Genomic DNA, 27,727 nt, shown 5'->3' on the forward strand with positions numbered 1-27,727 from the left:
TGCTGCTGAAAATCAAACCTCTTTATTGGTTCCACAAAAAAATCAGTAATTAATCAGCTCACTGAATCTGATTTCATAGACATTGCTGCTCAGAGCTGGAGGTTCACAGAGAAATCAGCATTGTCCCCAGCACCCCAGGGGTTAATGAAAATCATCTGCAATGAAGCAAAAATCTATGTTTCACAATTTGCATCTTGAAGATTTTTGGATTTTTTTTCTTTCAATAAGATTACTATTATTAATCTTTAGGTGCTCTTTTTAAACGCAGAGTAAAATTTTGGGGATAATGCAGTGTATTAAAAAATGAATTTGTTGACTGGGAAATGCAGATTAAGGCTTGGAGATAAAGTGACTCCCAGCAGGAGGATTAGAACTGAGAAGACAGAGAGATTAGTTGCATACAGACAGGCTGATGCAATATAGTGCCTGGGCTGAGTGCACTGCTTAACATGCAATAAGGGGATTAGTGCATCCAAAACACACGTCCTTACCAGTGCATAGCTAAGAGTGCTCATCACATGTAAATTAATGTTGATGAGGCTATTAGCTATTACACCCAATGCAAAAAAAAAAAAAAAGTGCACCCGATGCACACATTTTTCTCGTGAAAATAAACGCCTGCCCTGGAGCAGGCACTAATTCTTGAGGATCCCCTAAAGTTAACAGAAAAGCAGAAAATACCGCCTTTGGGTTTCTTTTTTCTGGTCCTCTGACTGAATATTGGGAACGTTATCAATTTGGAGGAAAAAGGGAGTAAGAAAAACATTTTTTTTTAAAAAGTCACCAGTGGTTGTGCACAGGTTAGGAAAAGAGATGGTCATAAAATGGAGCATCCGTTCTCCTAACCCACACTGGCAGCCACTTCACCTGGGCGCCCAATGCTGAGGATGTGCTAGGGGCACACAACTTCCCCTAGTGCCTCCTTCTTACTGCGGCAGCACAGGGGGCTTCCCGGAGAGGTGGATCGGTGCGCGTTAGGAGATCCCTAAGCGCCCATTTTCCACGCGCCGATATTGCATTGGCCTGAGAGAGCAGGGGGATGGGGTGAGCGGTTTATGAGAGAGAAAGTTCCCAGGACCTCCTGAATCATAATCCAATGCTTTCACTATTAAAACCCTCTCCCCATCCTCCTGTGGGGAATTCCCTGCTTATACTAGGACAGTGTTGCAGAAAGAAGGGTGAAGTAAAGTATAGAATCATCACCTATATTAAAAACATATAGATTTCTAGGTACAAGACAGTCTATGTCCTGTTTACAAAGTACCAAATCATCTCTGCCAATCAATTAATAATCCAGGTGATTATAAAACCACACAACATATGCAAAAATCACAGTGAAGAAGCTGATTGGATGGAGAGCAGCTGCTCCTGGTCTGACTTGCTTGTGAGGGCTGCTGCGATGGACGTAATTTGCCAGACTTGCCCTGGACTTCTGGACATGGCTAGTTTCTTATGCAGTCAGAGGCCTCCTGGGGACTCCCGTCAGAGTGAATCAGAAAGGTGCTGTAGGCAAGATCTTCCTTTGAACCCTGAGGGCAAGAATGGAAGAGAGTTTGCTGTCCTCACATGCAGTGCTTCAGTTTCAGGAGACGTTCCATGTCCCAGGCACCGTACTAATCTACCAAGCACTCCGCGGCCCCACACAGAACCAAGGCAAACATTGCTTTTAATAATCCATCACAGCTAAGGTAGAGGGTGGGAGCTGCCTTCAGAACTGCCGTTTTAGCCCTCTCATCCTGCTGTTAGGCTCAGGAATAGACTCCACAGAATGTGCTTCCTTGCATTATCCTGTATCCCCAAAACACATAATGGTTAGTGCAGCGGGCTAATCCCACTGCTGCTCCTCGTGACCTTCGGTAATTCGCTTCAGCTACAAAGTTAGGGTTGAATTTAGGAGGGTTTCTCCCATTTTGTGTCTATGGGAAAAATGACCCCCTTAGATTGCGAGCCCTCTGAGGATAGGAAAATATCCGCAGTACCTGAACATAATCCACTTTAAATAATGTGGAGGAGTAAACGAATTCAGATAACAGAAGGATCTTTGCTCCTCATCCCTTGGGACCTTTCCCATTCCAAGGACAAGGGTTGACTTCACCTATGAAAACTAAAGCCATTTTGATTCTGCTTTGAGTGTAATCCATAACTCCCCCAGGAGATGGATTCCAATTTTGCCATAAATTCTGTGAATCTCTGCGGCGTTCACATAGAAGGGGCCAGACTTTGGGACACTTCTGTGCTGGACACTCCTGTATAAGGAAAACTAGTTACTGCTACACAGCTGCTGGGTCAGGGATGCTCATCGCTAACCCCCAAGGGCCATCAGCAGGTCTGCTTTACAGAATAAGGAAAATAAAATATGCAAATTATTCAGGTTCTTGGACCAAGCACATACCGAACCATTTGATGACTCTTCTTTATGGAGAATGTGAAACGCAGGCCTGCTGGTGTCCCTCAGGGACGAGAATAGGTAATCCCTGCGCCAGGCTCACACATACAGAATATTAGCAAACTCTTCCCATTTTACTCCTGTTTTAAAAGTGATTAGGATGACGGGCACCGAGTCCTGCTTGCTCTGTACTCTCTCTCTCCCTGCCTTTCAAACTGCCAGGTAACTAAAGGAGGTATTTGGCCTGATAAACCTTAGCCTAGTCAGAATGCACTGAGTTAGCCCAGTACAAAGGACTCACTACAACTTCTCTGCATATCTGAGTGGCCTAACACTGCAACCACAATACTTCAATGCGCACCTAGACCAGATTATATACCTTACCTTTTTGGAGCTCCTGGAAAAGTCTGGAATGGCAGAGAGAGACACAAGCATTAGTGCACAGAAGTCTAATCTCCATCCTGCATAGATTGAAGGAGAATTGTTACATCCTGTCTATGCTGTCCTCATGGCTGGGACTCGTATTCCCCAGCTCATCTCAGCACTGAAAACTTGCTTACTCTTCTCCACTAAATAATTAATTCTCAGAACTGTCTCATTTGTATCTCTTTGCTTCTTTCCTTGGTTTATCTGCCCACGTTTTCTCTTTATTTCTTCCAGCCCGGATTATGCAAAGCTTCCAAACTTTATGTAAGCTTGGCATTTTATTTCTAGGGTGCTGGTTTTGTAACTGAAGTGGGAGGGTCAGTCTACTTCCTATGCTTCAGTCTTTCTATTCCTTTCATTCTCTCTTAGCTATGAAACTTGTCTTTTTTTAGTTTTTTGAGTCCCTGGTGGCCGAACCTTTGCTGGAATCCATGTCGGTTTCCTGGGCATGGTCAACGGCAGTGTTGTCCTTCCCCGCATGCTGCGAATTGTCCAGATCTGCCAGGCTGATGTTAGTTCGGTAACTCCCAACAGAAACCAAATCTGCAAAAAAGAATTACGACATAAAATGCACTTTCATCTTGTGGTGCTGGTCTTAACGTTTTATGATGTTTAAAAAACGATTAGAATGATAGTTTTAATAGCATTTTTGATTCTTGAAGCCTCACTCCCCAGTTCTACTAGAGGGATTTTCTCTTTTTGGGGTGATTTTGCAACAGCCAGCACATATTGTAAATGAAATACATGAGTAAGTTGTAACAATTTACTGCACATATTTACGCCTGCAAAAACTTACACTCATGCATTTGAAAATGCAAAAGTGTGCGACGGGCAAAGCCCTCCCCATCTCTGTACCCAGCTGCGGGTAAAATGATGTGCAGATGGACGATACGTGCTTTTATAACCAGTCATTTCCCCAGGTAAAGCACTGTTTTCCTTTTGAAAACAACCCTCCCTGTGGCTGTGGGGAAGAATCTTTGTCCGTCCAGCGTCTTGCTGTTTCCTTCCAGGATCTGTGACCGCTGACGGGCTCTGGCGGGATAAGAACCTGCCGCATGCGACTATTCTAAAGCAGCGGCTCCAGCCTAGAGACTGAACGTCAGGCACAGGATACTTCGTTATACATCTCTCTGTTACGTCCGTCTGTGCTAGACGGCTTCGCCCCGTTTGCCTCACCTCGTTCACGGCTCCTCCCGCTTACCTAGGAAAGATGGCTACCACAGCGCCTACAAGCCGACCTCTCCGGCGTCCCCGGAACGGCTGTGGTGCAGCCTCCCGCCATGCTCCTCCCAGGTTCCTACTAGGGTGCGTGTGCGCGTGCTACCCACGTCTTTATTACAACCTTGGTGCGAACCTCGGGGGCGTTTCCCCTTGCTGACGTCACGCCATCCGGGTATATAACCTATTCTAGTTTGCTAGCTCGTTGAGTTAGCAAGGACTCAAATCCGTTCCTGTCTACGCTACTCTGCCGCTTCCGTGCTGCCGCTGGAAGCTCTCTCTCTCTGCCCTTCGGGGTAAATGCTAACCTGGGTACCCGCTCCTCGGGGGCCCTCTGCTTTATTTCAGGTGCCTTACAGGGAACAAGTATTCGCTCCTCGAGGGCCTGCTCTCCCTGCCTCGGTGCCTGCATTTCTTCTCCATCCTGGTGGAATCGCATACTTACAGCAAACACCTAGTGAGTACTCTCTCAGTCTGTCTCATCCACAGTACTTCCTTGCTGGGAAACCTGCTGTGGAACCTCCCATTACCAACGGGGTGAGAAGGGCTCCCTCTGCCGAGATCCCTGAGACTGCAACTACCAGACTGCCTCACTACTGCCACCTCTGGTGGAGATCTCAAGCTGTATAATAAAAAACTAACTGTATTTGTTCTGAGTCTAGCCTAGTACTGTGGCTCCTCCCCGTGGGTGTGGTCATCTACCACAGTACCCAAGGATCCACCCAAACACCGCTTAACCATAACACTCTCATGTTTGGGTTCCGGGGTATCTGCACTTACCTGAATTTTTTCTCCACTTAATGAAGAGGAAAACTGCTCCTGCCAAAAGGATTATGGCACAGATCGGCAATACAATTGAAACCACCTGCTGGGATTGGGTGGTTGCATGGCTGGAAAGAGTGAGGGACACACAACATTATTAGCACAATAAACCAACATGGGGTGGGAAAGAAGAATGCAAAGATAATGGGACATATAAAAATGTGCCCCTCATGGACAGGGTCACCCACCAGCTCCATATTCATAGGGGCAGGGGGAATCTGTATTGTTTTCCCCCTTTGCATCTATGGAATTGTAGTTCAAGTTGTTCTTGGCAAAGCAACAACTGCAGAACCATAAGTGGAATGAAGTGAAGTGGGACTGAGCCTGGAGCTATCACACAAAAGGCAACCTCTGCCCATTGCCTGGGGCCCCTGTCCACATGGGTGAATCGTTCATCAGGCAGTGCAGGTTAAGGATATTCCACAGTACAGTGAAACCGATGCTTTAGACACTGACCTTGATGTAGGAGGTTCCTGTTCTTGGTTATTTAAGTTTGCTGCTCTGTTACGAGGGATGCCTTCTGGCTGCATCCCATCCTGTGGCACTGCTGGAGGGAACAGAAAAGCCAGGTCAGTGTCCCTCCAGGTGGAAGTGCCTGCCTGACTGGGCATGGAATCATGGATATTCCTAAACTTGGACAGAAGAGTCCAATTGGAAGGACAATATTTCAACAACAGAGCTGTCCATGTCATCAGCTCATCCCTCAGCTTCTATTTCTTTATTGAACTTGACATGTTGCCTTAATTCAAACAGTCCTGAGGTGGCTACAGCTCCAGATTTAAAACGTAACTAATACAAGCCTCATGATCCTACCCAACCTTCTTCATGTCCCGCTTCCTACACAACTCCCCATACCATCCAATAATACCATATTGTTTAATCCCCATTAAACCATATCATTGATCCCTACCCTCAGACCCTAAAATCATCATCTATTCCTAAACATAAGCAACAAATAAAATAATCCAGCTAGTCCGGACGGTCATCAAAGCCTGCATTCAACATGCTCATCAAATCCATGAGTTACACAGCCAAACAAAGTTCAGTGCTCACTCAGATGCTTCTGTAAATAACTTCCCTTGAGGGATGAGACAAGCTGATATCCTGCTCTGATGCATCTCCGCCTGGAGCCTAAAGATCCTCTGGGACTTGAGGTCTCATGGAGAGTAAGAGACATATCCTAGGGTCCTGACTGACACAGCTGCTTCCTGTGGAACTCTGATTCTGACACCGATGATCGCCCTGTGATCTCAGACGTAAAATACGTTGAGAAGCTATGGTCTAAATCTGCACCTTCTAATACTGCATCTGAGCCGCCTACCTAAATCCAAGGCGGGTGGATGGTGATCAGAAGTCATCCGTGTCTACTGATGGTGTCAGTCCAGTTCCTTCATCTCTGAACCAGCAGCATCTTAGAATTCATTGGCCTTCCAGAAGGGCTAAGGTTTGAGATGAGACTCAATTCCTAAAGTACACCAGCAGCTCACTTTAGGGCAGGGTGTGAGTGCATGTGTGAAATCTCACGCTATGCGGTACCTGTCTTGCACATTAACAGTACAATACGTTGTTCGTAATCTGGCAAGAAATTCCTGAACTAGCTGTTAAGTTTATACACCGCCAACAACATTACTCAACTCCATTGCTACTTGAATGTGAGCTGTATTTGGTATCAAACATGCCAGCTCTGCACCCCTAATATTGAGCAAACGCCTTCACTGTGTCCAGGGAGGGTAATATATGTTGAGTTTAGCACCTCCCCCTCCTGTGTTAGATACTCTGTGTACTGTGCTGACACAAACATCATGGCCTACCTTCATGGCCTATCTTCACCTGCACTGCCAGCGTTTCTCCATAGTGATCGGCCTGCTTAACGCCACACCAGTACCACCCTTCATCCTCAGGGGTGATTTGGTTGATTGAAAGGGTAAGAACTCTCTTCTCCTTGTCACAGCTGACAGAGAGGCCATCTTGCTCTTCTCCGGATGAGGCCATGGGTTTGCAATCAGAAGCCTCCCACTTACACCAGTATTTCTGATAAGAGTTGTACTTGCAGGGGTAGTAGCATGGTATGTTTACCGAATTGCCGGCAGGCACAATCACAGTTTTTGAACCATTTAAGCCAGGTTGCCCTGTTTTTTGGAGGAGAGAAGATTGCATGTGATTGACCAGACTTGCATATTTTGCTAGACACAATACAACATGCTCAGTTTTCCAAAACCACAGCTTTCTCCTTTCCTCCTTCTCCATGGGGCTTCTAGCTCAGTTGGAATATGGGGCTGTGATCTCTCGGATCTGGGGATTCCATTCGTGGCAGTGAGGGCCTGGTGTGCTTTCCTTCCAGAACCCTGCAATCGCAGGTCCTGAATCAGCCACCAGGTGTCACCATTGCCTGTTGACTTGCTGTTTTCCTCCCCCAGGGGCTGTAACACTGCCTTTGAACCATTCCCAGCCCCAGCCGACCCAGTGAGCAGAAAACCTGGGCTGGGAATTAAACCCCCATACCATTCCACCCTTCTTAACAGGAAATAGAAGATCCTCAAGGTGATGAACCATAATAAGAGGGAAGTACACTTATTCCTGAGGCAAAATTCCTATCAAATGGGCAGATTTTATTTAAATATTATTTTTAAGGGTGTTGTGCCTCCTGCTTTCTCTGGGTTGGCTGAGGAAAATGGCAACTGTTTCTCTAAGCAATTTTTATAACCCCAACGTAATAAATTAATCAAAACTTAACTGATTCATAAAAATACAAGGAATCAAAATGTAGACTATTATAAATAAAAAACAGCATCCTATCCATTGTGGAGAGATGTGCGTGGGCCTGCAAAGAGTCCAAGACACTGATATGTGCGCAGCCAAAGAATCGGGCTTATTTTTCAGGAGACGGCAGGGGACTTTTTGTGACATTACGTCACTCAGAATCTTTTTTTAATTAGGATAAATTGACAAACAGAGATTTAAAAAGAAAGTTTTGCTGATAATAAACCAGCTCCTTTGGAAGCAGAGATGTGTGTGGATGGTCAATTCTTATTGTGAGCGCGCTGGGGAGAGGGGAATTCCTGCAGTGCCTGAATGAAATCCGTTCTGAAGTGCCTGAAGGGCGGAATCTAAATGAAAATAAAATAAATACTTTGAGGTTACATTTGTTTTGTATTCCACCTTTCAGACACTTCCCTGTCCCCTGAGGGCTCACAATCTAAGGTCCTGATTTTCAAAAGCATTTACATGCTTAAAACTGGGTTTTACACGTGTAAATGCACTTTTCCCATGTAAGAGGGCTTTTCAAAATTGCTACAATATCTGCCATTGAATTGTCAATAGGTTTTAGTGAACTTAACATGGGTAAATGGCTTTTGAAAATTGCTACGATAGTATGTTGCATTTGTATGCATAACACCTTTGGAAATTCACTGTAAGTTTGTAAAGTGACCTGCCCAAGGTCACAAGGCGTGGCGGAGGGATTTGAATCCTAGCTGCCGTTCTGAGCACTCGGCTGCTCCTCCACCCCACTCTCCTGCTGGGGAGGGCTTCGGCACTGGTGAAAACCTACCTTCCTTAATTTTCACTTGGACGGTGGAGGTGTGGTCCACGTTCTCATCACTGGTGACACACCAGTACCAACCCTCATCCTCTGCTTTCAGCTGGTTCATGAGGACAGTAAAAGTTCCATTCTCTGGGTTGTCGTACATCATGATCCTCCCTTCATAGTCATCCTTTACAAATCCGTCCATGGTCATCAACTGAGTGCAGCCGTGCTCCCTCCACTTACACCAGTACTTCTGCTGGTAGGTCACGTTGCGTTTATAGTGGCACTCTGCCACGATGGAGCCTCCCACTGCTGCTGTCAGGACTTTCTGTCTATTGGGGACATCCACCTCTGAGGGGAGTAAAAACAGTGCATCATGCTCTCAAAAGTATTGGCGCACGGTCTGGAGAGAGGTTTCAGATCCCAGAATAAGAAAGACAACAACAAAACTCACACTATCCAGGATAGACACCCGAAAGGAAATACTGCTGACCGCAGGTCAAGACAAGAGTGTGAAGGCCAATGTCCATTATACAGAAAGCTTGTGAACAGTCTGGTATGTACAGTAAATATTTATAGCTTGGTCAGCTGACTGACAAATTGCACAGTATGGAGCACATATGTCCCTATGGACAGAATGGCGAAATCCTCAGTAGGATGCCTAATCTGTAAAGTACATATGCACACTTCAGCTCACCCAGACCCAGTGGATATTCAAGCAGTAGTTAGCTGCATACATTATTTTGGCGATTAGTCTATTCAGATAAAGTACGCATGCATTTATATGGTGTTGACCAATGATATAAAGTGTGAGCATCAGCAGCATGCATCCTAGGTGCTTGCATTTTTTTTAAATGACTTACACATACATATTTTCTAAGCACCCTCCAAATGTGTCAAATATGTGCCTTGGGAAGTTTGTGGGTACTTCCTGGCAACTGAAAATCCATTTATGCAGATTCTAGGACCATCATGAGGCTAAATAGCAGACCTCCAATTCTGACAGCACTGGCAGATGCAGCCAATCTACCCTGTCCATTTCTCACACTAGCCCTCTATGCACATAGCATGGACACTGCTGGTATTGTACAAGTTTCTTGGTACTGTCAGCAGTGTATGTATGTTGATGGAATGGAACATACACACTGACTGCATGGCATTTTTGATGCTATGGAATATGTATTTATTTATTTAAAATTTGTATATCCCGCTTGCTCCATCATTCGCAGTGGGTTACAATAAGAACATGCATGAAAGGTAAAAGAGCAGACAAAAATCAAAGAGACAGAGATCTGTTCCTTACATATCACAAATAAAAGTGCGAGTGAAATAAGTGTAGGATGAGTATCATTTTCCTTCATGTGGTTCAGTACTGCAGTATGTGCCCTGTCATGATCTCATGTACTAATTAGCAAAGATTAATTCCATGTCCTTACTGGGCATTATCTATTGAAAACATTGAGATGGAGCAAGAGGGTTTCCAAGCCTCTGGCTGAATAACTAGTTCCCTGTTTCCTACTCTTACCTTCTGAAACCCGCAGGTCAATCTCTTTGGATTCTCCAGGTGCTCCATAGGTGCCAACCCCACATGCGTAGAATCCAGCATCTTCTTTCCTCAGGTGAATCAGCCTGATGCTGAAGGCTGCTGGGGTTTGATCATTATGGAGCATAATCCTTCCCTTGTAAGCTTCACCGACATTCCCGTAGCTGTCTATTACTGTAGAGCAGTTGCTTGGACCAATTTTGCAAAGGTACTTCCTTGAAGATGCAGACTCTCTGTCAAATATGCAGGGTATTAGCACAGTAGATGTCAGCTGCCCAAAGATGAGATCGGCTTCCTCAGGCACAGTAGAATCTGTTGGAAGATGACATCATTCAATAAGAGTGGTAGGCCAATGCACATCTTATCAAGTAATAGGGACAGTTCTGTTCAGGCTAGTCTAGGAGTTATTAGCAATATTTAAAGCAGTAAAAATAAAATATGGAAGTCAGTTGCTTCCATGCTATTGTTTTTGGAGAGCTGGGTGCTGATGGTGGAAGGTGAGGGGTGAGGGAATAGAGTCATAAAACCTCCCAGTGGAGATTACCTTTGACCTAGCTATTGGATTCAGCAAGCACAGGTTACCTTCAGTAACTGTTAGATATACAGTGGAAAACAGGCCTATGTTGTTCAGTCCAATTCCACACTTGTAGCTGCCTTGGTCTTCATGCTGTAGCTTCCCCAGTTGTACTGTGAAGAAGCCTTCGTCAGGAGAGTCCTTCATTGAGGCTCTCTTCTCAAACTTCTGACTGATGTACTTATTGGTAGAAATGACGGTGTCGCATCTTTTTTGATGAGCCGTTTCCTTGCACAGGAACTTCCTGGCATTCTTGTTGGCCTTGGGTTTGGTCGAGTAGTAGCACTTGATAGTCACCTCCCCATTATAAAAGCCGGTCACCTGTTTTGGTCCAGCTATGTCACTGGAATCTGGCCACAAGCACAAATCAAACAAGAAAGAGAAGGTGGGCATTTAAAAAACGTGTTTTAGCATAAAGATTTCTTTAAATCATCAAAATATGTTTGTTTTCCAATCTAGCACAGATAGGATTAACTTGGTGATTCTCAGCTCCCTTTCCCTCCTCTCCTACGGGGAATATTCATTAAATATTTCGCATACTGTGCTTTCTCTGTTTGGGAGGTGGGGTTCGGGAAGACTGGATTTAAGAACTATTGGCTTTAACGCAAACAGATCTTATTGAGAATTGTTTTGCAGGAAACTTTAGTAAATCTACTTTAATAACTTGAGATACAATTCTATTTATTTGTTTACTTACTTGCAGCAATTTTTTACCCACCCAATTGCCAGACATCTGTTCTGGGCGGCTTACAATTTTACATACACAAATCAGGAACGTAGCATAACAGCAATTATAAATAAATAAATAAATAAATAAACAAATAAATGCACTTTAAAAACAAAACAAAACACTTTCTTTGAATGAGTCTGGTATCATCCTATAAGTCTGTGGGCAGCCTATGAGGAGGCCCTGGAAGAGACTTGACTGTTGAATCTTGTCTACACGTCTTGCTGAAAGAGTTGACGTTTGTAAATGAGAAGGATTCCTAATATCTTGCATGGAAGGTAGATCTCCAGTAGCCATATTTGGTCCTGGAGGAAACTGGATTCTTTGCAAGTTGTGATATATAAAAAAACAAAAAATTAAACCAATGCAAGCCACTTATCTTTGGTTCTTTTTTTCCACAACTATCACCTTTTTTCACTGGTTTATTCACTCACCCCTTCCATGCATTAGTGGGAACAAACAAATGATGCCGAAGAATTGGAGATACACCATCTTAGCAAAATAAGAGTCACATTAAGGTCAGAGCAAACACCAATGATGACAGATAGGTTCTGTCTTCTGTCTTGTGGCTCCTGCAACCTGCAAAACAGAAACATTGAAAAACCAATCTTTCCTTCTCGGGATTGATTGAAAAGAAGCACAGAGGGAATTTCGACACCTTCAGCCTATGTACAGAATTTGCGTGTCATGTGTATCCAAAAATCAGTGCAAGCATTTCCATTGCAAAACAAACAGAGATGACAAATCTGTTGACAACATTCCCAGATTCAAAGAATTTGGAGAGAGTGCAAATCTGCAGACCCCTTGAATGTAAGTGAGGAGTGGTAAATGCTCTCATATAAACCAGATCAAAAGGATCCAGATGAGGTGAATATGGAGGCTGGAATTGGCTGAGGACAGTCAGATTCTGAGTCGAGCAAGTAATGAACTGCAGTGATTGGATCAATTCCATTCTTGGCCTGTCTCTGACCTGATTATTCTGAACACCACCTATCCTCCAGCCACCCAGTTCATGGGGATTCCTATAAGTAGATGACCTGGCCCAGTAAAATGTTTCAGGAAATCTCCATCATATGGGCTGTGAGTTTCAATTCTTATCCAAACAATCTCCACTGACTGAGTGCTCCCGACTGCCTTGCTGTAGCACTGGGTCATTGGAGTGACCTCTACGGACCCATCAGCACGACCCCCCTATACTCTGCTAAACATTTGTTGGTGGTCTCCAAGTCATCCTACTCTTGCCTTGATCTTTCCATGGTGCCCAACCTCACGCATGCAGCCAGTCCAGTAAAGGCCCCCATTTGTGCTCTGGCACAAGGCTTCCTGGTAATTGTATTTGTCAATGCTAAATAGTGCAACAGAAGCAGGGAATTCACCCTCAGGGCAGGTGAAGACGTCAAGAACCCGCAGGATGTCGGACATTCTGTGCAGCCCTCTGGGTGCTTCAGAGAGAAGACTTAGGAGAAATAAGAAACTAGGATGGAGGGGAGGTGGTGTTAAATCCCCAAACACTAAGGCGCTCCTGCTCAGCTGGAGCCCTGCTTTTGGCCTTCTTATTTATTCTATGACCTCGGAAGTACCTGGGGTTTCAGATTGCCACAGAACACAGCAAGTGCCAAGAAGAGGAAAACAAACAATTTTCCTTTTCTAGAAGGTAATTCCCCTAGTAAAGGTTAGATTTCATTTCCTCATTATCCTCCCAACAGAAGTCGCATTGTTGTGTTCTGTGTTTTTGTCCATGAATCACTTTCCTTTCATTTGCTCAATGGCCTCTTAATTCTGGGCAATTATTAACTGCTTGCATTACTTTAAAATGTTCCCTTATTAAACATGTAAGAAAGGGTTCATGGGAATACATTGGATTATATTGGAGCAGTATAAGAAGTGTCCAATGATGACTTTGCACCTGTGCTTTTCAGAACAAATCCACCTTCTGGAACAAAATATTTGAGGTGAAATTGTCACCAAACTGCTAATGAGAAATTTGGGGCATTTCATCCTCTGTCTAAAGGCTTCTTTCATAAGAACATAAGAGCAAGCCATACTGGGTCAGACCAAGGGTCCATCAAGCCCAGCATCCTGTTTCCAACAGAGGCCAATCCAGGCCACAAGAACCTGGCAAGTACCCAAAAACTAAGTCTATTCCATGTTACCATTGCTAATGGCAGTGGCTATTCTCTAAGTGAACTTAATTAATAGCAGGAAATGGACTTCTCCTACAAGAACTTATCCAATCCTTTTTTAAACACAGCTACATTAACTGCACTAACCACATCCTCTGGCAACAAATTCCAGAGTTTAATTGTGCGTTGAGTGAAAAAGAACTTTCTCCGATTAGTTTTAAATGTGCCCCATGCTAACTTCATGGAGTACCCCCTAGTCCTTCTATTATCCGAAAGAGTAAATAACCGATTCACATCTACGTGTTCTAGACCTCTCATGATTTTAAACACCTCTATCATATCCCCCCTCAGCCGTCTCTTCTCCAAGCTGAAAAGTCCTAACCTCTTTAGTCTTTCCTCATAGGGGAGCTGTTCCATTCCCTTTATCATTTTGGTCGCCCTTCTCTGTACCTTCTCCATCGCAACTATATCTTTTTTTAGATGTGGCAACCAGAATTGTGCACAGTATTCAAGGTGTGGTCTCACCATGGAGCGATACAGAGGCATTATGACATTTTCTGTTTTATTAACCATTCCCTTTCTAATAATTCCCAACATTCTGCTTGCTTTTTTGACTGCTGCAGCACACTGAACAGACAATTTCATTGTGTTATCCACTATGACGCCTAGATCTCTTTCTTGGGTGGTAGCACCTAATATGGAACCTAACATTGTGTAACTATAGCATGGGTTATTTTTCCCTATATGCATCACCTTGCACTTATCCACATTAAATTTCATCTGCCATTTTGATGCCCAATTTTCCAGTCTCACAAGGTCTCACAAGGCTTCGAGGAAAAGTAAAAAGTCATGGGATAGGTGGCGATGTCCTTTCGTGGATTGCAAACTGGCTAAAAGACAGGAAACAGAGAGTAGGATTAAATGGACAATTTTCTCAGTAGAAGGGAGTGGACAGTGGAGTGCCTCAGGGATCTGTATTGGGACCCTTACTTTTCAATATATTTATAAATGATCTGGAAAGAAATACGACGAGTGAGATAATCAAATTTGCAGATGACACAAAATTGTTCAGAGTAGTTAAATCACAAGCAGATTGTGATAAACTGCAGGAATGGTGAGACCGCACCTTGAATACTGTGTATAATTCTGGTCGCCACATCTCAAAAAACATATAATTGCGATGGAGAAGGTACAGAGAAGGGCTACTAAAATGATAAGGGGCATGGAACAGCTCCCCTATGAGGAAAGACTAAAGAGGTTAGGACTTTTCAGCTTGGAGAAGAGACGGCTGAGGGGGGATATGATAGAGGTGTTTAAAATCATGAGAGGTCTAGAACGGGTAGATGTGAATCGGTTATTTACTCTTTCGGATAATAGAAAGACTAGGGGGAACTCCATGAAGTTAGCATGGGGCACATTTAAAACTAATCGGAGAAAGTTCTTTTTTACTCAACGCACAATTAAACTCTGGAATTTGTTGCCAGAGGATGTGGTTAGTGCAGTTAGTATAGCTGTGTTTAAAAAAGGATTGGATAAGTTCTTGGAGGAGAAGTCCATTACCTGCTATTAAGTTCACTTAGAGAATAGCCACTGCCATTAGCAATGGTTACATGGAATAGATTTAGTTTTTGGGTACTTGCCAGGTTCTTATGGCCTGGATTGGCCACTGTTGGAAACAGGATGCTGGGCTTGATGGACCCTTGGTCTGACTCAGTATGGCATTTTCTTATGTTCCTATGTTCTTATGTTCCTGCAATTTATCACAATCTGCTTGTGATTTAACTACTCTGAACAATTTTGTATCATCTGCAAATTTGATTACCTCACTCATCATATTTCTTTCCAGATCATTTATAAATATATTGAAAACTAAGGGGTCCCAATGCAGATCCCTGAGGCACTCCACTGCCCACTCCCTTCCACTGAGAAAATTGTCCATTTAATCCTACTCTCTGTTTCCTGTCTTTTAGCCAGTTTGCAATCCACGAAAGGACATCGCCACCTATCCCATGACTTTTTACTTTTCCTAGAAGCCTCTCATGAGGAACTTTGTCAAACGCCTTCTGAAAATCCAAGTATACTACATCTACCGGTTCACCTTTATCCACATGTTTATTAACTCCTTCAAAAAAGTGAAGCAGATTTGTGAGGCAAGACTTGCCCTGGGTAAAGCCATGCTGACTTTGTTCCATTAAACCATGTCTTTCTCTATGTTCTGTGATTTTGATGTTTAGAACACTTTCCACTATTTTTCCTGGCACTGAAGTCAGGCTAACCGGTCTGTAGTTTCCCGGATCGCCCATGGAGCCCTTTTTAAATATTGGGGTTACATTAGCTATCCTCCAGTCTTCAGGTACAATGGATGATTTTAATGATAGGTTACAAATTTTTACTAATAGGTCTGAAATTTCATTTTTTAGTTCCTTTAGAACCCTGGGGTGTATACCATCCGGTCCAAGTGATTTACCACTCTTCAGTTTATCAATCAGGCCTACCACATCTTCTAGGTTCACCGTGATTTGGTTCAGTCCATCTGAATCATTACCCATGAAAACCTTCTCCGGAACGGGTATCTCCCCAACATCATCTTTAGTAAACACCGAAGCAGAGAAATCATTTAATCTTTCCGCAATGGCCTTATCTTCTCTAAGTGCCCCCTTTAACCTCCTCAATCATCTAACGGTCCAACTGACTCCCTCAAAGGCTTTCTGCTTCAGATATATTTTAAAACGTTTTTACTGTGAGTTTTTGGATCCATGGCCAACTTCTTTTCAAATTCTCTCTTAGCCTGTCTTACCAAAGTCTTACATTTAACTTGCCAACGCTTATGCATTATCCTATTTTCTTCTGTTCACGGGTTCACGTGGTTCATGGGTTCACATGGGGCACGGTTTCCTTTCTCCTCCCGCCTTACTCATTCCCATGTCAGGGAGTTGGCAGAATGAGGAGCAACTTAACAAGGCTGGAAGGGAATAATACAGGATGGGAGTGGGTTGCAGCAGGAAGGAGAGACCTTGGAGGGGTGGCTGCAGGGATCTTAAGGTGCCATCAAGAGAAATGTAGGGTTCTCCACTAAATACGTGTCCCTAGCTCGGGGGCTGGAAATGGCGTCTACCAATTCTTAAGGCAACGCCTTGTTTCAGCCTTGAAATGGAGTTGCTCCCAGAGGGCATATCGCGTCCCCTAGTGCCTTTCTACAGAGATCTGTGGTGGGAATTTTCAGGTGAAAAGTTGTAGCAGGACCTCTGCTCCCTGAGAAAGAGAAATCGAGGTTTCTCAGGGAGAAAACAAGGAGAAAACCCCTGGATCTCCAGAGGTTCTCTGGGATCCTAAAGCAGCAACCCACTATGTGCCAAGGGGAGAAGGATCAAAGAGATCGTGCCCCACGTGAACCCATCCTGTGGCTACAGTGGACAGGAAAGAGGAGTCTTGCCTGCAGTTAGTGGTGTAAGAATCAGACTGGAACCAGGATCTCCAACAGAAGGAGAGGTCCATGCAGAATGTGAGGCGCTGTGAGGTGCGACAGTATCCCCAGGGCACTGGACGTAAGATAAGTCAGAGGAGCTGCTGGTAGGAGAGTCAAATCCTAACAGCAGTCCCTGGAAGAAATGAAGCCAGGAAGCTGCATTGGATGCTCATAAACTTTACTGATTCACCCCGCACCATGAATACTGAAGAATTTTATTTTCAGGAACGCTTTATTTCTTTGGAGCAATAAATCCTGTGTGGCATTTGCTGTTTGTGCCTGAGTGTCCAGTTCCTGAGTTGGTCCCTGAAATGCATCTTCAACCTCGCCCCGTCCCGTCCCGAGAGGAGGTAACACCTCTGTACAGTCAGTGGTGAGACTTCACCTGGAGTTTCGTGTCCACTTCTGGAGGCTGTGATCTCCGAAAGGATACAGACAGAATGGCCGAGGTCCAGAATGGTGCAGAGGAGAGGAGAGACACAAAGGTATGACTGAGATATGAGGCTGACTCAGGAGCAACATCAGAAATGACCTTTTCATGGAACAGGAAGTGGATGCATGGAAAGACCTCCCAGGGGAGGGAACTCAGGAAGGCCTGAGGTGAAGGGAAAGGCAGAGTTTAACTGCCTGAATGGCACTGCACCAGGGGGATATAAAATGGAAAGGCTGGATGGGCCCTCAGGGTCTTATCTGCCCTCAGATTTGCTATTTTTCTGATTCTCAGAAGATTTTTAGTAAGCAGCCTCTCGTGCACTTTCTGTTTGCTCCTATTCCTTTGTCTGGTATTACCTGGATTACCTGGTAATACCTGTGCTTACTGAATCCAATAGCTAGGTCCCAGGTAATCCAGGTAATACCAGGGTCGCATGAGAAGAGTGCAGCTCCCTCTAGAGACACTTCCTAGCACTCCTCTCTGGCTGGCTCCTAGGCCTCCCTGCAGGAGCTGTACATCCCTCCCCTGAGGTCTGAGCTGGGCATGGACCCTAGGTCTCCAGCACATAAAACCAAATCCACCTTCCCCTCCTTCTGCCTGATAATGAACTCCAGTGAACATCATTATAATAACTCTCAGGGCTTTATCCACTCCCTGTGCCACAGAGCCATAAATTGCTGCTGAATTTACTCTGAGCTGCTGCTCAGTGCTATTTAGTTTGAACTAATGGAGAAAACGTGCAGTGGCACAAGCCCCGTCACAGACTCTCATGTTCCTGCTCTGTATTATTTCCTTGACTGAACGTGCAGTGAATCCCCAAGGCTGCCAGCGTCACTGGGCAGGAATGCGCAGCCTGCAGGTCTGCACTGGCATTCATCAGCGCTCCTGGGATCTGCAGCGGGACGCTCCCCCCCTCCTGCTCGACTTCTCACCAGAGGGATGTACTGCTAAGGAGGCTGAACATTACATGGCCTCTGTAATGTGCTACGTTCCTGAGCTGTGGAAATGGTCAGACCCATGGGGATATCTGACCCACAGCGTCTGTGTGTGTGTGGGGGGGGGGGGGGTGTTCTTATTTCGCCAGTTTATGGAGGGGGAATATTCAGCCGTGTCCCATGGAGATGAACCCCTGTGTGTGCTTTGAGGGTCCATCCCTCACAAGGCTTCCAGCTTTCAAGGGGGGCACCTGCCATCTCTCTCAGGTTATTTCTGGAAGTTGCTAATGATGATGTCGAATGTATTTTGGGGGGGTCTCAGTAGAAGAAAGGAGACTCTGCCCTGGTCCATGTTCTGCTTACACGCCCTTCTCAATAGAAGATTGCCCTCCAGGGTACATTGGCGCTTACCATGTCAGCAGCTGCCCTTTGAACGCTCCTGGCTGCCAAGCTCCCTTTAATGAGAGCTGCTTGGTGCTCTCTTGTTGATAAGAGTGCTCCACTCTTTTATTCCCTCCTTTTATGAGCTCCTTCCATTTCACAACACTTGGAGCATGAGTTGCTTTGTGCTGTGCCCTCCACTTAGTCTTTTCCCTCTGTGCGCCCTGCCAGAACTGCTTTACGACTGTTTTTTTAAGGCAGTGTGAGATGGCCAACGGCGCCTCCAGTTCCAATGCTAGCAAAAGTATTCAGGGGCCAAGTCATCTCTGAGGCGCTGGCTAGTAATGGCCCAGTCACTATGGGGCCGCTGTAATAAGACCCACGATTAAATCTGAGCTGATTTTTCTGCACAGTGCAGCAAAAACTAGTGGCAGCGTAGGATGTAATAAAGGCCACATATGCTAATTAGATACGTGCATGAAATCCGCATACACCTTCTCTACGCATATCCAGAACACTGCTAAAACTTGTGCTTCTTTCTTTATAACATTGCCAAAATCCATCCCTTCCTTTCCGAATACACTACCAGGACCCTTATCCACTCTCTCATCTCCTCCTGCTCCTCCCAGGTCTCCCGGCAAGCCATCTCTCTCCACTGCAATCTGTCCTAAATTCAGCTGCGCATCTTATCTTTCGTCAAAGTCGCTACGCTCACATAACTCCTCTTCTGAAGTCACTGCATTGGCTCCCCCATACAGTTCAAGCTCCTCTCACCTACAAATGCCTTCACTCTGCAGCACCTCACTGCCTCTCCTCGCTTATCTCTCTCTATTCCCCTCCTCGTGCACTCCGCTCTGTGCCCTTCTCCTCTACCGCCCCGCCACTTTCCGACTCCGTGCTTGGAATAGTCTTCCTGAACTGGTTCGTCATGCTCCTTCTCTTGCCATGTTTAAATCCCATCCAAAGACCACCTTTTTGAAGACACTTGTAGATCTTAAGCCTGATTCTCTGCTTTTAGTCTTGTTAACTAATTTTCTTTTCTTTTTAACCGTTGTCTTGCTTAATACCCTTAGTCTCTTCTCCTCTACGTTTGTCTTATTAGATTGTAAGCTCTATTGAGCAGGGACTATCTTTTTGTATGTTTGTACAGCGCTGCATATGTCGTATAGCACTATAGAAATGTTAAGTAGTAGTAGTAACAGTAATGCGTGCTCATGGCCCCTATGTAGTAAATTGCGCAGACATCTGTACAGAAATCTGTGCAGATACTTACCCATTGGCATGTGAACACCTGCAATTAATTCTCAGGGTGAAAGCCTTTCTTTTTGAAAAAAACGAATAAAATAGTAGTCCACAAGTTGATGTGAAGGTGGGTAGAGCAATATCTAACCTCTTCATGATGGGACTCCGACCACCGGTGAAAGCGTAAAATGCAGATTCTGCCTCATTGAGAAGCAGCCTTCTCTCTATCCATTTCATCCACCGCTTGGCTGACTGCAAAAAGCATCAAAAAAACGGTCTCCCCACCGATGCTGTCACTTAACTCCTGCCCTGACCCAGGCACTAAAAACCCACATTAAAAAAACTCACAGTAGCCCGATCTCCCTGCATTGCCCATGAATAGATAATCACAGATAACTACGCCGGTCAGAAAGCCAATTTGTGCTCTCTTATTTTCCCCGCTCACAAAACCCTTATTGCACACGCGTAATGGGCTTTGCACAGGAAAACGCGCGTATGGGTGTGCACAAACCCGTGCAGCCTCTGCGCACCTCATTACATCGGCCCCGAGGACTCTCCTCCTGCTGCTGCTTTGCAGAATTCAGGGAACTCTTTGCCTCCTGAAGAAAGCTGCATCTTAGTGACTTTGAAACAGGCGCACATGCGCACACGTGCGACATTTGCCGGCTCCCGACCAGAGACATATCCATTTTATAACATACGCGCGTAAGAAAAAGCCTGCACGCGCGACGTGCGCAGAGTTTTAAATAGACGCGCGCAAATTCCGCTGTGAACTTTATAAGGGATGCGTGGCCCCAAACTCTCCCCTGTTAGCCCCACTGGCCGGCCTAGATTTTGTTATTTCCTTACTTGCAGTAGTGACGTTACACGGCAGGAGATCCCGGCACGCGCCTGTGCATATATTTATGCACGCATATCTCTTGGTCTTCCCTGGCATTGCCCACCCCCTGCCCCTTTTTAAAAACCCTGCCCTGTCTGCAGGTATAAAATCTGCTCAGCGAGCACCAGCCCAACCCGTGCCCTTATCTGCCTACTTTGCCATGCACGGGGCTTTTAAAATTCGCCTTTAAGTCTTTTAGATTAAATTCAATTCAGCAAGCCAGGGCTGTTCTAGGACATGGATTTTCCCCTTCTATAGATTTTGGCACTGGGCACCTCTGAGAACGAGAGGCATCCTTGACCAGTCTGTGACTATTTCTAGGTCACAAAATGCCTTTTGGGAGAGTGGGAAGCTGATTACCGCTAACTCCTGGAATATGACTTTGCATGTGAGGTGGAGAAGCCTACGTTTATCTAATTTAAAAATCCAATTTTCCATCGCTCCACATAAAAACCTGCAAAGATTTCCAAAGCACCAGATTTCCCCTTACAGACATCCTTGGCAGGTATAAAATCCATGTGCTTGGAATATTCCTCTCACCCCCAGGACTTCCAGAGCTCATGGACCACAGCTGCCAGGATGCAATGGGAAAGAAGTTCTCCTTCCAGAACCTGGGTCGCCTCACAGCCCGCGAGACACCTGCAGTCTGGGTATAACTGGATGAGGTTTACACCCCCAGATTCTCGGCGCCAGATGCCAATCTGAACCCAGTATGTTAGCTGGTGCATCACCTCCCTTGGAAACTGCAGGTTATTCTGTTGATTACAAATGAAATATGGACCACATGTCCCTTTGATGACAAAGAGTGCTCTTGCCAAAATCTGCCTGCTTATTATGACCTTTTCTGCAAGCTTCTGTCTTCAGTGGCTTGATCACCACCACTCCTGCATTCCTACAATTCATTGCACTTCAGACCTAGCATCTAAGTCCATCCCTAAATTACAACGGAATCAGACTGCAGCCGTGCGAATAAGCTCTGGCTGGAGTGGGACGCGACTTAGCGCTATTTTAAAAGACCTTCTCTGGCTCCCTGTTTCCTGATTTAAAATTGGCCTGTAAGGCATTGACTGTGGTAGCATTTAAGATATTTAGAAATGGTCTATGCTGATGTGTGCCTCATCCAATCTTAAGATCAGTCAGTGAAGCTTGACCTTGCTTCAGCGCTGAAGGAGATGAGATGAGTGGAAACGCCTAGCACAGCAGTTTCTCCTGTTCTCTAGAACTCATTTAGAAAAGAATTATCTAGAAGATCAATAAAAACTTGGCTTTCTGTTCAAGCTCTTGGCAGTGACTGAGGATTTATGATGATAGCTTGAAGGTGTGGCTTAATGTCATTGGCCTGTGTGTGTTTTGGGGTTTTCTATCGTGATGGTTAGTATATTTTAATTTGTTTAGATGATATTGATTGTAATTTTATTGGTAATTATCATATATATATATATATGTTGTAAGATATTTTACATTTATTTTAGATGGTGATTTCCTTTATATTATGAATGGTACTGTTTGATGAATTATCTTTCTGCTTTCATTAAATGTTTCAGAAAGGAAACCTATAGAAACATAGAAATGATGGCAGAAAAGGAGCAATGGTCCATCCAGTCTGCCCAGCAAGCTTCCCATGCCGCGCCCTGCAGGTTACCCCATGCATCGGTCAGTGCTGCTTGACTTGCTTTGCTTATGGACTTGGTCATAGAAGCAGTCCCATGTTTTTTCCTTAATGTCTGCACATCAGTACTGCAAACTGTAAAAAAGTCATGGCTCGTGTTGGATGTCCCTGAATCCAAATTCCTCTTCTTTCCACCCAAGCAGAGAGCCATGCTGCAGTTGCATCACAAGCATCAAGGCTTATTGGTTAGGGGTATTAACCCCATGCCTTCTGTTAAGGATAGTGACTGCTGATCTGTGCAGGTCACCCCCATGCTTATCAGTTCCCCAGACAGTAAAAGTCAGGGTCCTCATTGGTCGCTGTCTGAATCCAGTTCCTCTGCCATTGAAGCGGAGAGCAATGTTGGAGGTGTATCAAAGGGTCAGGCTTATTGGTTAAGGGCAGTAACCGCCCCACCAGCAAGTTACCCCCATGCACTCTTTTCCTCATTCCCATCCTCGAGCCTTTAGGGATCCTCAGTGTTTATCCCATGCTCCTTTGAAATCTTTCAGCAGAAGAAGAGGTAACACGCTGGGGGGAGAAGAGGGCAATTTACATTCAGGTACCTGCATGCAATCCACTTTGAAGAGCAGATAGGCAGAATATGAATTAAATAAATAATCATTATAAAAAATAATCCTGAACCAAAGCTGGTTTTTCCAGAGGTTTACTCTACAAAGAGAAAATGCTTTGCTTCTTTGGAAATCTCAAAACAGAAAAAAAAATGATTTATGATCCATTGAGATTTCATGGGACTAAAATACCCTGTGGTGCAGAAGGCTGCTGAAAGGTGGCTGTGAATTTCTCATTGTAAACAAAAAGGATCAATTTGTCATAACAATGTCCCGCTCTCCAGTCTTATTTTCCTTGGCATGGGCCTCACTCCATGCTTCCTTGTTACATGAAGAACTGACAACTCTGAAATTGATGAGAATTATTAAAACAATAGACGATCATAACAGTAAATAGACTTCAGATCGCTTCCTGCTTGCTCAACAGAGCCAGGGCTTAACGTCAGGGTAGTGAAGTGGGGAGGGGAGGGGGGAAAGTGAGGGGTGTAAAATGGATGTGGAGTTTCAGGCTTGGTGGTGCTACAGGAATCACACTACAGTACAGGAAGGATTGCTCTTTTTGAGATTCGGCTGCTAGTCCCTCCTGTGAGGGTCTCTATGACTTTCAGCAAGGTCTAGAGCCGGCCACAGGAGGCAGCTCTGTAGCTCAGCTTTCCATAAGATGCGTTATTAGATGGATTGGATCTCAGGCATACCACGTCTTGTGACATAAGAGAGGCTACAAGCTCTTCCAGAGCTGTGACATCATTAGAGCACAGGAAGGTGCGGTCTCATGATGTCACTTCCTGAAAGCTTCACCGTCTCTCCCAAGGCATTAATGGAAGGTTTGTAGGGATGCGCGTCCCTTTCAAAGGAAATTTCCTTTCTTGTTTCTTATCGTTTTCAAAACCAAACCAAACTAAACCAAAGTTTGTTTCCGTAATCTGGCAGCCTCCTCCCAGAAACTTCAAGGGCAAGGGGTCATGATCTGAAGTTTCAGGGAGAAGGCCTCAGAAGAAAGATGAGAAAATCCTTCTTTACCAAGAGAGAGGCCATTGGCAGAGGTGGTGACACCGACACCATGATGGCACACAGAGAGCAAGCTGCAATATTGCAAACATCCCCCCCATCCCCCTTCAGAGGCAGGGGGAGAAAAGAAGCACGAGTGAGTGACACTGCAGACCAGGGGGTAGCAGGTGAAACCTCCCCAGAAACCAATGGATCTATGCTGGCAGGTTGGTGGCCAGGAACTGCCCAGCAGTACCATGGGGACATAAGCTGGATGTTAAGACAATAGCCTTGCTAGTTTTGATAGCTGTTCAGTTTACTACAAAGCTTGAGAGAGAAGAGAGTCTGGGTGTTGAATTAAATATGGGAACGTGTATGTTTATTTAAGCAGGAGGGAGAGAACCTGAGAGGAAGAGAACGAATGCTGACTGAATAAGGAGCGAGATCCTTGGCAGCAGGGGCAGATTTGATGGGCCTGCTGGTCTTTATCTGACATCACCTTTTGTGTTACTATGATGTGGTGATTTTAACCAGTAAATCCCCTCTGTTGGCTTTTTTTTATTTCTAGCAGGGCTGAGCAGCAGCATTTTAGGACACTTGTTTTTATGAGGCTGAGAAATGCGTGAACATGCTGTTGTTATTGGAGTTAGCAGTCTGCTAGGGAGTTAGGAATCTATAGTTATTTAGGAGAGTTGTGGGTGGATCCTTGGACTGGTGGCAGACGACCACGCCCCTGGGGGAAAATCCCAAGAGGGACCACCGGTCAGGCTCAGAGTTAGGAGATAGACACACACTAGTTCTTTTATTAGACACTATACTGAACCACCAGAGGTGGCAGTAGTGAGCTGGAGTGCCCGGCTGGGCTGTAGTCCCTCAGATACTGGAACAGCGATCCCTGGAGGATGAGCTTTAGAGAAACTGAAATATAGTGAGGAGGCAGGGTATGCAGAGTTCATGTACTGAACCAGATGGTAACACTCACACAATGTCTCATAGAAGCCCAGGAGCTGGAATGAATAGGCCCTCGAGGAGCGAGTGCCTGGTTCCAGGGAAAGCTCTGAGAGAGTGATGGTAACTCACTGGTGTAGTTGGCAGTGATGACTTCCAGGCAGAAGAGAATACGGAGCAAGTCTGGGATCGAGGGCCCTCGAGGAGCGAGTACCTGGTTCCAGGGAAAGCTCTGAGAGAGTGATGGTAACTCACTGGTGTAGTTGGCAGCGATGACTTCCAGGCAGAAGAGAATACGGAGCAAGTCTGGGAACGAGGGCCCTCGAGGAGCGAGTACCTGGTTCCAGGGAAAGCTCTGAGAGAGCGATGGTAACTCACTGATGTAGTTGGCAGTGATGACTTCCAGGCAGAAGAGAATACGGAGCAAGTCTGGGAACGTGGGCCCTCGAGGAGCGAGTACCGGTTCCAGACTGTCACCTGAAAAACAAAGGAGAGAGCGAGGCCCCCGAGGAGCGGGTACCCCTGGTAAGTCTGAGGAGGCAGAGTAGCTTAGGTAGAGTAAACCTTGCTAACTCAAACTGTTAGCAAATTCTAAGACCTTATATATCCGTCGCGGGTGACATCATCTCAGGGGGACACCCCTGAGGTTCGCGCCATCACCGGTATTTCTGTCGGGGCCGCGCTGCGCGCGCGCCCCTAGGCCTCCAGGAAACATGGCGGGTTGCAGCATCTAGCCAGTCCGGGGACGCCAGAGGACTTCGGCAGAAGGACGCTGCGGCAGCCAATCTTCCCACGGGCGAAGAGGGAGGCGCCAAAGAGGTAAGGAGGGTGGAGAGAGGGCATCGGGAACTGATGGACACAACAGATGCATCTGCTGAGGAAGGATCCTTAGCATTCTTACTCTGTATCATTCTCTCGCCTCATATTATATAAAGGAGTCGTCATGCTGCAATTTATGGAGTCATTTTCAAAGGGACTTCTGTGGTTTTATGTGCAGAAGTGTCCTTTGACAATATTGCCCACCTCATATGTCTATAAGTCATTCATGCACGGGTAGGGATGTGCACGCCTTTAAATCCAAATCAAAATGGCCCATTTTTGTTTCAATTCGTTGTACCTGAAACAAATGCATGGTGCATACGAAAACCTGAGGAGGGCAGAGGGGCCCAGGGAGACCCAATTTCATTTAGTTTTGTTTTGGGGTTTATTTAAAACTGAAATAAATGTTAAAATAAAGCAAAATAAATATTGAAGCCCCTCCACTGCCAAAATGAAAAATGAACTGAAAAGAAAGAGTTTGAGCTGCACATCCCTGCCGGGGGAGTGGAGATGGGGCAGGGTTTGCACTATTGCTTGTACTTTGCAAATTTCAACTGTATGCAGACATTTTCAGAGAAAACAGCTGGAAGAGGTGTGGGCGGATTTGGGGGGATAATTTACACAGCAGATTTATGTGCCTAAGCCTACTGTGAAAGTTGGTGTAAATTCTGTGCAAATCTGAATCCTAAATTAAGCAGAAAATCTGAAACGCACCCTTCCTACAGCAAAATTCTCGGCCCCAAATAAATCAGCAAATTCCTGCATTTTTTATCACCTCTCGACCAGGACACGTAGACCCGTTTCAATACCACTGAGGTGCCTGTACTTTCATTCAAGCCCAAACCATACTTTGGCAGGACTGCTTTGTTTAAGATCTCATCTAATTTTGCTGCTGTGTAGTTCTTTTTTTTCCAGTTCTGAAAGTTTGCTTTGGAATGAATACTCGCATCAGAATTTGTAGAAATGAGGGTCTGGGCTACAAACACATATTAAGTTATTGGTTTGGAGGCAAGATTCTGGTAAAGAAATTTAGCTTGGGACCTTGCCACGATTCCAGGGTGTGACTGGAGCACTGCGGGGAGTTTGCATGCCGGCAAGAAGGTGCCAAGTTGCCATAGAATTAGCACCAAAAACATCAACTGAAGGAAGAATCAGGCTACTTGGGGGTCCTTTGAACACGTGACACCTCCAAACCTGCCCCCAGAACCTCTTAATTCACTTCGTTGGCTGCACCCCTTGCAGTGTAGGCATAACTCTCTGTTCTGGGCAGATTATGAATTCAGTTTCAGAGCTTGACCTCCACATTAAGTACAAACTTTCAAGAGCCAAGTCACAGCCAGATCACACTAAAAAATCTGTAGTAACTCTTCAAACCAAACAGTGAAGCCTGTTACAAGTCCCTGTGGTTTTAGCAAAATCTATACCTTCCTTGTCCTGTATCTACAGTATGTAAAACAGAAGAACCTATTCTTCCAAAAATTACAATTAAGAGCCCTTTAAAAAGAAATTACAGTGACCTTTGTAGCACCCAATGAGTGACAGAGACAACGTTACTAATGAGACATTGTATTAAATAAACTTTACCAGATTGGCTCACAGAGTTCTGACTGGTTGGTTCTTTTGTTTCTGCTATTTGAATCCTTTTCCCAGCTAAGATCCTGAGGCTCTTCTCTCTGTCTCTCTCCTTGCAACTGACATATCGAACTGTGAACGAAATGAAAAAGTGAAAGTGTTGGAAACACTCCTACCTGAACCCACCGTAGTCCCGCCTGCTCAGCACCCAGAGAAAGAAACACAACTCCTGCTACCCAACGCTCTGCCCCTGCAGGACAAGGTAGGGTTAAAGAAAAGGCAACCACACCTGGACGGTGGTGACAAGGAATGAAGGTAGCCTTAAGAACGTTCAGCCCTCCTCCTTATCCTCCCCCTTCCTCCTCTCCAGCACTCCCCAACAAGGAAAGAAGACTGGGGACCACTCCCCATTTCCCTCCACTGCCTCTCTTCTGCAGTTTGCATTGGCTTCAGGGTTCTCTTCCTTCAACACTTCACAGGCTCCTGAAATTATCTTCTC

The 27,727-nt window shown here is 45.2% G+C and overlaps 1 protein-coding gene across 5 annotated transcripts; it reads right to left on the reverse strand.

Moving 5' to 3' along the window:
* LOC115074175 (polymeric immunoglobulin receptor-like) lies at positions 1 to 27,563 on the reverse strand. 5 transcript variants are annotated; one of them, XM_029573412.1, is made up of 12 exons: positions 27,518 to 27,563; positions 27,241 to 27,360; positions 11,657 to 11,801; positions 10,504 to 10,845; positions 9,904 to 10,233; positions 8,403 to 8,729; positions 6,664 to 6,981; positions 5,309 to 5,396; positions 4,811 to 4,920; positions 3,230 to 3,355; positions 2,771 to 2,793; positions 1 to 1,529 (listed from the first exon to the last, which is right to left on the reverse strand). In XM_029573412.1, exons 3-12 carry the CDS (start codon positions 11,712 to 11,714, stop codon positions 1,443 to 1,445), a joined length of 1,809 nt encoding a protein of 602 aa, XP_029429272.1. In that variant the 5' UTR covers positions 11,715 to 11,801; positions 27,241 to 27,360; positions 27,518 to 27,563; the 3' UTR covers positions 1 to 1,442. The 5 variants fall into 5 exon arrangements, with proteins under 5 accessions (XP_029429272.1, XP_029429270.1, XP_029429268.1 ...); XM_029573410.1 differs by having other exon boundaries at positions 5,309 to 5,399; positions 27,254 to 27,360; positions 27,518 to 27,561; XM_029573408.1 differs by having other exon boundaries at positions 5,309 to 5,399; positions 27,518 to 27,561.
* Between the last annotated feature and the right edge of the window lie 164 nt (positions 27,564 to 27,727).

Source organism: Rhinatrema bivittatum, chromosome 12 (assembly GCF_901001135.1).
Source record: "Rhinatrema bivittatum chromosome 12, aRhiBiv1.1, whole genome shotgun sequence".
Classification (NCBI taxonomy): domain Eukaryota; kingdom Metazoa; phylum Chordata; class Amphibia; order Gymnophiona; family Rhinatrematidae; genus Rhinatrema; species Rhinatrema bivittatum.

What these genes read in the sequence shown, in the direction of transcription:
- LOC115074175 (XM_029573410.1), bottom strand. Translation starts at nt 11,714, where the DNA reads ATGGTGTATCTCCAATTCTTCGGCATCATTTGTTTGTTCCCACTAATG. An exon ending in CCAAGTGAAAATTAAGGAAG is followed by an intron (nt 6,982 to 8,402) that starts GTAGGTTTTCAC and finishes TCCAAAAAACAG; the next exon opens with GGCAACCTGGCTTAAATGGT. An exon ending in CGACATGGATTCCAGCAAAG is followed by an intron (nt 2,794 to 3,229) that starts GTTCGGCCACCA and finishes CTGCCATTCCAG; the next exon opens with ACTTTTCCAGGAGCTCCAAA.